This window comes from Austrofundulus limnaeus, unplaced genomic scaffold (genome assembly GCF_001266775.1).
Source record: "Austrofundulus limnaeus strain Quisiro unplaced genomic scaffold, Austrofundulus_limnaeus-1.0 Scaffold145, whole genome shotgun sequence".
NCBI lineage: Eukaryota > Metazoa > Chordata > Actinopteri > Cyprinodontiformes > Rivulidae > Austrofundulus > Austrofundulus limnaeus.
The window spans coordinates 132,654-144,007 of NW_013952547.1; the positions used below are offsets into that span (position 1 = coordinate 132,654).

The 11,354-nt window shown below is 42.1% G+C and overlaps 2 protein-coding genes across 2 annotated transcripts in view; one reads left to right on the plus strand and one right to left on the minus strand.

Annotated features, from left to right (window-relative positions):
- Positions 1-3,560: 3,560 nt before the first annotated feature.
- Positions 3,561-7,045, plus strand: tmem88a (transmembrane protein 88 a). The gene is made up of 3 exons (XM_014016420.1): positions 3,561-3,863; positions 5,191-5,513; positions 6,078-7,045. Exons 2-3 carry the CDS (start codon positions 5,208-5,210, stop codon positions 6,363-6,365), a joined length of 594 nt encoding a protein of 197 aa, XP_013871874.1. The 5' UTR covers positions 3,561-3,863; positions 5,191-5,207; the 3' UTR covers positions 6,366-7,045.
- An 845-nt stretch (positions 7,046-7,890) lies between these two features.
- The window catches only part of pcolcea (procollagen C-endopeptidase enhancer a), a gene marked incomplete at its 5' end in the record, with an annotated part of 6,079 nt that continues 2,615 nt past the window's right edge, over positions 7,891-11,354 (minus strand). The window contains 6 exon segments of the mRNA XM_014016419.1: positions 7,891-8,356; positions 8,435-8,605; positions 9,164-9,241; positions 9,325-9,620; positions 9,694-9,830; positions 9,910-10,034. Coding sequence (XP_013871873.1) covers positions 8,226-8,356; positions 8,435-8,605; positions 9,164-9,241; positions 9,325-9,620; positions 9,694-9,830; positions 9,910-10,034 — 938 coding nt within the window. The 3' untranslated portion in view covers positions 7,891-8,225.

Consider the following 11,354-nt stretch of genomic DNA (forward strand, 5'->3'; position numbering starts at 1 on the left):
TTGTGGGTTGTGCACATGAAACATTTTCTATATCTTCTCTGCCRAACAGCTTATTTTGCTGTTGTCCAAATCAGCTCAAAAACACCAGCTCAAGTCTGAATTCTGAAAGCTTAAATGCAGATCTTCACATATGTTCCTGACTCCGTGGTCCAAAGGAAGCTGAGCTCCTCCAAATAGCAACCCCTGCTGGRCCTGATCCAAACACCCAGATCCAGACAACATCTGAAAACCATTACTGAATCAGAGCTGATTTACCAAAAAGCTGAGGGTAGCTCCTCTCAGTTGTCTCAGATTACTTGATTACCTGGGTAGCAAATGTTAAGGCTGCCARACTCAAAAAAATAAAAAAGATAAAAAGAATCTGTCCTGATGATGGCCACTAGGTGGCTCTATGGGGCCAGTCTGCTTCATTAATTTACTTTTATTTTTCCTCCATTCCTGCTTCCATCACCTCAGTAGAAGCATGCTCTCTAATCAAATTAATGTCATTCAAGAGTAGCAATGAGTATATAGTCATTAATAAAGTGAACTAATAATCAAACTCAAGTCTTGATAAGGCCTTGCAATCAATTGCAATCACTAAAAATAGCTTCAATTACAAACTGGAATTCCAAAAGTCTTTATATCACAGCTCCTCTCCTTGTCTCAGAGGACATGAGACTGCCAGACMTGCAGACACATTTTGACATCACAAGGCGGACACAAAGTGAGGACGCAGCAGCGGATATCCCCGTTTCAAGGACAGGAAGAACTGCTCTTCCTCTACCAGCTGACTCAGGCACCAACATCCACATCCAAACAGCAAACACTGTGGCGCCCTGGTGGCAAATATTTCAACCGCCACACCACTGTCAGCAGTTATTTCAACAAAAAAATGTAATTAGCTTTTGCCAGACGTGTCCCTTTGTTACCCAGGAAGTTAACTTCTCGTGCTACTGCTATCTGAGCTAGCAACAACAACAAAAAAATGAAATAATTCCATTAAATTATAATCATTTTACATGGATATAAATAGTTGTTCAATACACTAACAAAAGCATAGAGGTTTATAAAAGTGTCCTCATTATTTTAATATAATTTGAATAATGAAGTTTATTTAAATTGACAAAATCCACCTTGGTATTACAGGGTTCTCAAGTTTTGATCTGAGCTTGGAGTGAGATTCTGAGCCACTGACAACTATTGCCAACTCCTCAGTAAGACACCTTGTTATTGGCTGTCCTAAAAGCGCAACATATATCACCACTTGATGTGCATATTTGGACATTTGCCAATATTTGTGTTGTAGGTAAGATGTATTTCAACATTGAAGAGAAAAAAGGGAGTAAAAACATTAAAAATGTTTAGAACTGCAAATACTTACTAACTTGAAATAATTAATGAAATGACTTAAACACTTGAAATCAGACCAATATATGATGCACAGACTGCATTTACACATTTTTAACCAACCAGGCTACTCAAAGCACTAAAGTACCCAATCCGTGTCCTCATTTGCACACATTTACATAACATTTGGTGAGTGTGCTCAGCAGTAAACTACGTTCCACTGTGATCATACAGGTAGAATATTATGCACAAGGTTTATAATTACACACAGCATTTGGTTTTGTGCATCTTTGACTGTTTTATTTCAAAGTTAGGCCCCCCGATACATTTCCTGCTTAGGGTCCCCAAACGTCCAGGACCAGCCCTGGCCCCCACATTATACAATTTAACCCAATAAATCCACATAACCTGTGTGCACAAACATTATTATTATCAGGACTGTATATGCCATAGTTTTAAAATATTAAAATTTTGAATACAAAATAATATGAAGCCAAAATCATTAAGTGTCACGCTTTAGGGGTTTCATCATTTTAAGCTTTGACCAATGACATTAATTTTGAAAATTACAACTTCACTACTTGAACTTTAAAAAAAAACATGATTGGTAATAATACAGACAAACTAGGCAAACAAAATCAATATGAACCTGTGGCTCGAGAGCTCAGCTGCGTTGAAGCACGTTACAGGCAAACGTTTCTTCTAAACTAACAACAGTAATTACTAAATTGCAAACAACACAATGTTTTTGTGCTACTCACCCTTTTACAGCTTGGAGCAAAAGAAACATCCTCGGTCCGATGAAAAGTTCGCTTTTTCGCAACTCTGAACAYGCTGCTGAGCCTGGCATCGGGGTTGCCAGATAAACACAAAAATACACTTTTAACGCTTTCTTTTCTGTGTACATTTTTACCAAACACAACACACATCTCATCTTACAACACTCTCTCTCAGCACATATAGTCTGGGTCAAAATCCAATAATTTTAAAGTGGCAATACAACAGTTCTCTATGTCCTATCTGGCAACTTCTCCAGCAGATTCCATGTAAATATGGATATTTTCTTGTTTATTCGCTCCAAAAAACCTTGAAAAAAACACTAACATTTCCAGAGGCTGTTCTCATGTAAACAGTAGGTAACAATATTGATTCACATTGATATATCAATTAAACGGTTAATTACTAAATCACAYCAAGGCAAAACTAAAACATATGCCTGATGTGGATCAATATTTTCATCTAACACATTTTATTTTGTTAAATCAGCATCATATTGCATAATATTGATCAAAGACATGTGAATTGAATTTAAATCTTATTATGACAGACTGATAGAAGCACCGCATCATCATCCAGAAACAGTGTAATTTGTGATAATCTGGTGATTTACGCCCCTATTGAACAGAAAACTAAACTCTATTTCTTCAAACTGAGGTTATTCAAAGAGAAATCTGCAGCTTGTGTGACAGCATTTTTTTTTTTTTTTTTACTTTTCCACAATAACCCACTACACACTGGCAGAACTATCCCTTTCATATTATGGAATATTTTCCATGATCTCTTGTATAATGAAAGTGCTCTCAATTTCTCTGGAGATTTTATGTGTTTTTATGTGGATAAAAGGAAACAACAATGTTCAAAGGGAGATAGTTTGTTTAAAAAAGAGCTCATTTTAAAATATCTATTTCACCCTTTGAATTGAGCCCCTCTGGTTTTGTGTCAGTCCCGCGACGGCCTCTTTTCCCCCACCAAATTAGTCAGCGTTCTCCCCCGTTCTCATTTCCTTCTGTTTTCTGAAACTGGAGATCTGTTTTTCATCACGGGGTCAGGGGCCAAACCTTTGTCGTTCCTGCAACAGAGACACATCTTAAACTACTTTGGCGCGCCTATTACTTTCTTTGTTCTCATTTCGGGGCTCTGTGTTGCTGCAGAGTCGTAGAGGTGAACATATTTAAGTATTAGTGTTCAGATTATTGAGGTTTTTTTGGCCTGAGCACAAGATTAAAAATCACCCCAGTTGTTAAACATCACACCCAGGGATTATCAGTGACAGAGGAGAGGAGAAAGCGCTCAGTGTGAGAATAGTGTTGTAGGTTGGCCTGCATGCTCTGACTCCCATAATCTACCCAAATAAACACTCTTCCTCCCTCCCACTGGTTCCAGGGGTTATCAGACAACCCCCACACCACCTCTGTGCAGCTCCCCCCTGCACCCACTCACCAACAGGAGCCTTGAACACAGCCCAGCCTGCTCTCACTACACTTCACGTTTGAGGCAACACAGGATGCAGGCTCCTCGACTCAAGCTGGAGTCACAGTGAGGAAACAGAATGTCAGGGAAGGAAGCGCTGAGCGGAGTGGAAAAGCCCGACTCCATCCAGGTTTAGACTCACACACGCTTGGCACATTTTACAGCAGTAGAAGCTTAACGTTAACCTGGAAAACAGCATTAAGAGCTTGACCTGAAGAGGAGACATAAACCAGGAGGACGTAAACCACCACTGGACTGCAGGGTATCAGCAGGGATACCCCACGGTGAGTACAACAGCATGTGATGCATCCAACCAATAAAATATATTGAATTATTTCTGTTAGTGGAGTTTAAAGGAGATACATTTAACCTGAAAACAATGATTGTACTTTTTTCTGTGCCTGGCTATAAGAATATCTGAAGAAAGCAGCACCAGCAGCTTTAAACACATTTATTGTGCAGTGAAATGCTTAAATTAGCTCAAATTATCACTTTTAATTCATTAAACAAAACAATCTCTGTACAGTTTCTTAAAGTCCATAAAAAAATATGAAAAGAAAAAGTCTTCTGTGTGATTAGCTCCACACATCTCTGACGATGAGTGGGAGTTTTTTTGGCTCATTGTTCTGGATGATGGTTATCCTGAAGTCTCGAATGAGGGGTGGGGTCTGMGGAGCCCATTTCCTCGCCTTTAGCAGTGAATTAGTTGACTTTCCACACATTTCATCACTTTAGTCGAGAATCCATTACTTAAAGGTGGAAACGTTTGACAGCTCTGATGGTAGTTTGTTGTGTTAAACTGATGGACTGGAGAAATCAGAGTGTGTTTGTGTGTGTGGTGGGGGGAGGGCTTAAACACATCTGAAAAATGGAGGCAACAATGAAGTGATGATTATCTTCAAAGGCAAAACGGGTGGCAAAATCAGATATACAATCTAATTAATTCATCTATTTTTTGTTTTTGAATATATTTACTCATTCAATGCAGTCAATATCTTACCTGTTGCAGATAACTATTTGAATGACCTCAGTTTGGAGAAACAGTTTGACTCTAACCCWATAGGCAAGTTAATGGGTAATCCGAGCCAGACCAAAGCGGACTGCTGTTATTTAAAAAAAAAGCTTTAATCAAAAGCAGTCTGGGGTACTTTTGACAGAAATGTCACCGTGTTTCAGGCAAATTGACAGTGTGACGCAAAACTGATAAAAGTGTTAGTGTTTGGGTAATAGCATTTAGCAGTTTTATCTTGGACCATGATGAAGAGSTAATGAGGACTCGGAGCAGATCCAGTCCCAAAGCAAACTTTTGCAAACCTCAAAACTGCTTCAGTCTTCAAAGTTTCAGAATGGTTTATGTAAACACAGTTATTTAAACCTTTGCATCGCCATTGGTTTGGTGTTACACTGTTAAGTGGTCAGAAAAAATATTAAATTGCTGCTGGAAGTGRCTCAAACTGTGGTTATGCAAGATGTAAGACTTCCACGGAGAGCTGCCTGTGTCTCCACGCTGTCTCCTCCATTAGACAAATTATTCCTTAATACCTGAGTCATATCAAATCAGAAAACTGTTTATGTTCTCAGATCAGGCAAAGGTTTTTTGTTTCCCTGCAGGATCAACATCAGAGACGATGAGTCTTTCACGGAGCACCACGCTCGAGAAGGCAGCGTCCGAGGCCCACTCTGAGGCCCGCTCCCCTTCCAGAGCGGGGTCAGGAGTTACGGTGCCGCCTCCTTACTCCATGGGTAATGGTGAGGCCGCCGACGMCCCCCTGGAGCTCAGGGGGTCTCTGGACTGCTGGGCCTGCTCCGTGTTGGTCACCGTCCAGAACCTGATCATCGCCCTCATCAACGGCGGGCTGGCGAGCATCGTGTTCGGCGTCATCCTCACCCCGGCTCTCGTCATGATCGTCTTCGGCTTCCTCTGCCACTCCACGGTGAGCTTTTAAATTCCGCGATAATCCGTCGTCCRTCGCTACCGGAGTGGAAAAACACGTGGGCTGTCAATCAAACTCCTGTCTCAGAATGCAGAGCGAAATGTTTTTCTAGAGATTTGAACCTGTTTTCACAKATTTGAATGGATTTTCCTGGAGCTTGTTTTTAATGTTTAGCAGCTGTGGCTGAGCTGCTGTGGTTCCTTTCTGCAATGCATTGTGGGAAAATGGAGTACTTTAAAAGCAAACATGAAAAATCCAGCAGATTTAGCTCAGATACTGACTGTACTGGGTTTCATCGGTACCTGTTCTGGCGCAGACACCTTTCAAACACATAAACCCAAGTGTCAGGGAAGTATGACACAAAGTTACCAAAAAAAATGCATACATTCTAACTTTTGCTCAATCCCTGGAGAAAATCAGTGAATGGTTTCAACAAAAGTACACAGCTCTAATATTACAAAGTATTAGTTTTTGCACAATCCCGAGTGAAAACCCATATATTTTCTGGTGCTTTACCAGTTGCAGCGCAGTAACATACCCCCATCTTCCTCTCCCCCCCTCCAGGTGCAGCCCTATGGCTCGTCGGTGTACTGTTCTGACCTGCTGGACGACACGGGCTGTGTGGCTCTGCTGGTGGTGGGCTTCCTGCTGCTGACCCCTCTACTGGTCCTGGCGCTCGCAGCCTTCTGCCGTCTGGCCCGGCACCTCCAGCTAGGCCTGTGCTTCATCCCTTACAGCCGGGCCGTCTACAAGAACCTACCGGCCTCGCGCCACCGGGGGCCCGGCCCTGGAGGCTGCTGCAAGCAGCAGGAGGCCAAGGAGAGCGAGGAGAAGGGCAGCATCTGGGTGTAGGGGGCTGTAATATGGAGATCAGCTCTTTTTATTTTTTTAAGAATTATTTTCTGTGCAACAGCTTGTGTTAACCTGTATGTCAATTCTTTCAAATGTTATATTGAAAATGATTTTTACCGTTTTATACTCTTTCAATTTTATGGAAAGTTTTTGTAGCTTTTTTCTTGTAATAAAGGGACTTTTTCAAATACAAGTTTCTACAGAAACCAAACAGACTTTGTTCTTTAAAAACTCATTTAATTTTCCATCAGCTGCCTTCTTGCTTTCCAGGTCACTGGTGCCCATATTCAGCGGTCACTGTGAAAGGGGCATGAGACACCCTGGACAGGTCACAAGTCCATCACAGGGACGCATAGAGACAAAAACATTCACACTCGGGACARTTWCGAGTTACCAGTTAACCTAATGTTCATGTTCTTGGTTTGTGAGAGAAAACCCGGAGAAACCCTACATTTGGACAAGAACAAMAAAGSCAAGAGACAAACCTGGGACCTTCTGGCTGTGAGGCCACAGCTCTAATCACTGCTCTACCGTGTCACCCACTGATAAAAGTGTAGTTGTAGTACTCACAAACTGTATCCCRATTTATTCACAAAAATGTCTCAAAGACACATACTGTATGTGTGAGTTTGGCATCCTTTTAATCTTTCAGCTGATTAAATCGTCTTGTTTAAGTTGAATATTCTAAAATCCGAGTCATTAATTGTCAGTTTGTCACCTGGTTCCATGAGAAGCATCCTAAAATTGTCTTTGTGTGAGGATKTTTTTATTTATCTTTTAACAAAATATGTCATGAACCATCAAAACAAGGGTGTCAAACTCGATCTTCACTGAGGGCCACATGAAYATTAAGGTGGCCCTCAAAGGACCAGTTGTAAATAACCAATGACTAAACACTAAAGGTCACATTCGAGCACCACTACCAAACAATAACTGAGCTCTACATGGTATTTCCTGCAAAGAAACAGTGTTTAACACATCCTCTTATGAACACTGAAAATTACTACGTGTATACAACTGACTTAATGTGAAATAAATAATACAGAAATACTATTAAAAGTAAAAGTAAGAGAATTGTACTCACTGTTTAGTGGTGAACACTCTCACTTTCTGACAGGGAATTCCCATTACAGGTGTGTTCCAGTTTAAATTTACATAGTTGCAAAATTCCTACTTCCCAGTACAACTGGGCTGCAGCAAAGTTAACCAGAGAAAATGCATCTAAATTGAGATTTTACACACCAATGTTTTGCTGGTTACAGGTACTTTTGAACCTGTGCATTACCAATATGCATTATGGGTGGTGTATTTTGTGGTCAATGCTGGCTTTAAAGCAGCATACACTTATTTTCAGACATTAACACATCTTTGAAGGTCTAGCCAGCCACATAAAATGCCATGGTGGCACAGACCTTGAGTTTGACATGTGCGTTAAAGAGATTTGCATAAACTCTCATGATCATTAGCTCCACATCTACAACTAATTACATTTTGGAGTCGGTCTCCCATCAACAATCATCTGCAATAAAGACATATATAACTTTATTACATGTAAATTAGTCTAAGTTGATTTAAAACACAAACCCACTCTATCTAATGCTTTCTGGAAACAAAGAAAAGCTGATTGTCTTTTACTGATGTGTAATATGTCCACAAGGTGGCGACACATTCAACCTTTTCAATAAGATATAAAACTTTTATTCATCTTTAGAAATATTACAAATAAAAGGTTTGGCAGGTGTGGGAATAAAATATAATTATTTTAAACTTTGTATAAAACTGTGTGGTATTGTTTTTTTTTATAGGAATCCACATTAAACAGTCTGAACTCCTGGTTTATGCTTGATGGTTTCCTGGGCATTAACACGGCTGGTTKTTGATGTTCATCAGTAATTTGTTGTGTGCCGTTTTGTACGGAGCCGTGAAGGCACCTGGCTCCAAGGTGCCACGCCCATCTTCATCCACCTGACCCATGATGATGTAGTTTTCTCCTGTCGGGGAGGAAACAACCGCTCGAATGAGTCAGGTTTTACTCAGGTTTATAGATTATATGCTTGGACGGGTCCTACCTCGGCGGAGCAGAGGGCACTTCTTGCACTGTGACACCAGCTTCACTGACATGGTCTCCCCAACCTGAGCAATACTCAGGCGACCCGCCTTGTAGGCTTTGATGAGAGAGACGTTGATGTTGAGGGTGCCTCGAGGTCCGGCGGTTAGGGAGGAAATCTTCCCAGTTATTACTAGAAAAAAATTGAAGGAGGTTATGTGATTGACTCAAGGCCTAACATCTCCTAAAAGAGTGTTGAACTTTTCAGGTTTTGTAGCATCACCACTACAAACTTCAAAACATTTGACATGAATTTYATGTAATCAAATAGCATCATGAAGACCAAGGAACACAGCAGCTCAGTCAGGGATAAGGTTATTGGGACATTTAAAGTAGGATAGTTAGGGTTKGGCAATTAACCATGCAAAAAWCTGTCACTGATTAATATTTAGCACTTTCAGATWCTGCAAAAAGTGACTTATATAAGTGATTGTGACATGGCTAATGCCAATGCTCCAACTTTTTGAATAYCCTGAAACATGGCCATAAACAAGGAAAGACAGAAAAWGTGGACCGAGGTAACATTGGCTACAGAAAACCCTCCTCTAGCACCAAAGTAAGAGCTGAGATAAYGTTGGGTGGGGCTGTTAAAATAGAGTTAGTTTGACTGATGATTTGTAAGTATAATTTTGGAACACAGCCAGAGCTATAACGGGTTAGATCAAAACCAATGCTAAAACAGAAAATGTACCAAATTCACTGGAACAGAAACTGGTCTTGATGGTTCCRCTTCTCCTACAGGCTTTGGCACACATGGGTTTTTGGGCAACTAGAAAAAGGAGACGCACAGAAAGAGTTCACTTAGCTTCAACTTGGTACGTCCTGATAAATACTTTCATGTAGTTAACTCACCGGGCCTCTTCCCATTTGGTCTAATGATGCGGCCTCTCGTTGGCTTTGCAGGAGGAGGCGGGACATATTTAGCGGTGGTGGGGACGGGTGGCGGGAGCGTGACAACAGGACGTTTGGGCTCGGCAGGTCTGACAGCAGGTTGTGAAGGGACGGATCTCGTGGCGGCTCCTGAGTCGACCGCTGGGGGCTGAGCTCCACGGGGGACGCTGGTGTAGTAGGCGAGGAACCCGTCAGACGTCACGCTGAGGTCAGACACAAACTGGACCAGCATCTCGTTCCCRCTGGTCACTATGGGTCTGAGCAAAGACACAAATAATATGTCAGCGTGAGATTACGAAYATTCGTGGTTCAGGATTCAAAGCGTCTCACGGTGGCGCCCGGTCGCCGCAGTATTTCCCAATCAGGCGCGAATCGTCTCGCTCTCCGCCGTTGAAGAATGCCACGTAGTCGAAGCGACAGTAGGTGTCAGCCTCGAGGAGAAACTTGTCAAATGTCACCTGGATGGCCTGGTACCCAGAGAGAAGCAGAAAACAACATCTTTAATGGATCATTTGAAGTGAAAGCTGCTGCAGAAGAGAAACTCACCCTGTCCGGCTCCACAGTGACGAGCCAGGAGCAGCTGGTTCCTGGAGGGTATTTCTTTTCCGGCCAGTTGGGCGTCATGATCTCTCCCTGGGATTTTGTCATTTTGCCCCCACAGACCTGTTGGTCTAAAGAATCAAACCTGTCAACCTGAAGGTCCACGGGCCACATCTAGCTCTCATTATCATTTTATCCAGCCCTGACAGGAATTCTTTAAACAAAAAAATAATTAGTGAGGGGTTTTCTTTTCTTAACTGATATGCTGGATTGTTGAAGTTAAAAGCCTGAAGTTAAAACCAATAACGCTACCATCTGTTGTGTCTTTTCCAGCTTCCTGTTCTGAATTTTTAATACATGAAACTTCTTGTTTGTTTTAGGGACCTAATGTTCTGCAGTCGTGTGTCCGTGGTCACCACCTCTCCTGCTATTATCTGCTTCACCTGTCCTTTGGTCCCTGGGTGGTAGATCATTGTGTCTTTAGTGTCCCGTCCAAATTCAGCTTCTATTTCTAACTTTGTTAATCAAAGAAGCAACCAAGAGGTCAAAGACAACACTGGTGGATATCTTCTGCAGAGATGCAAGGAGCTGTTGACAGAACTTGACCTTGTGGAAGAGGAACCAGGACGACTGCTACTCCCCAAACATGTGGAGGAAGGATCTGTGCTAATTTTGGGGATGTTTTTCAGCAGCGGGAACTGGGGAAAAAAGCTGAGCTCAAATCTCTCTGTTCACCAGTCGGTCTATGTTCCTACCCTCACATATGGCCATGAACTTTGGGTAGTGACCAAAAGAACGAAATCATTGATACAAACGTCAAAATGAATTTTCTCCACAGGATAGCTGGACTCTCCTCTTAGAGACAATCAGATATCCAGGAGAGACTCAGAGTAGAGTCGTTGCTCCTCCACATCCAGAGGAGCCAGTTGAGTTGGTTCACCTGGTAAGGATGATTCCTGGATGCCACCCTAGGGAGTTGCTTCAGGTATGTTTGACAGGCAGGAGACCACAAGAAAGACCCAGGACACACTAGAGAGACTATGTTTCTTGTCTGGTCCAGGAATGTTTTGGAGTCTTTTTAAAAGAGATGGAGAAGTGGCTGTGGAAAGAGAGGTCTGGGCCTCCCTACTCAAGCTTCTGCCCCCGCATCCCAACTATGTCTGGCTGGCTGGCTGGCTGGCTGGATGGATGGATGGATGGATGGATGGATGGATGGATGGATGGATGGATGGATGATGGGATGATGGAGGGATGGATGGATGGATGATGGATGGATGGATGGATGGATGGATGGATGGATGGATGGATGGATGGATGGATAGATGATAGATGGATGATGGATGGATAGATGATAGATGGATGATGGATGGATGGATGGATAGATGATAGATGGATGATGGATGGATGGATGGATGGATGGATGGATGGATGGATGGATGGATAGATGATAG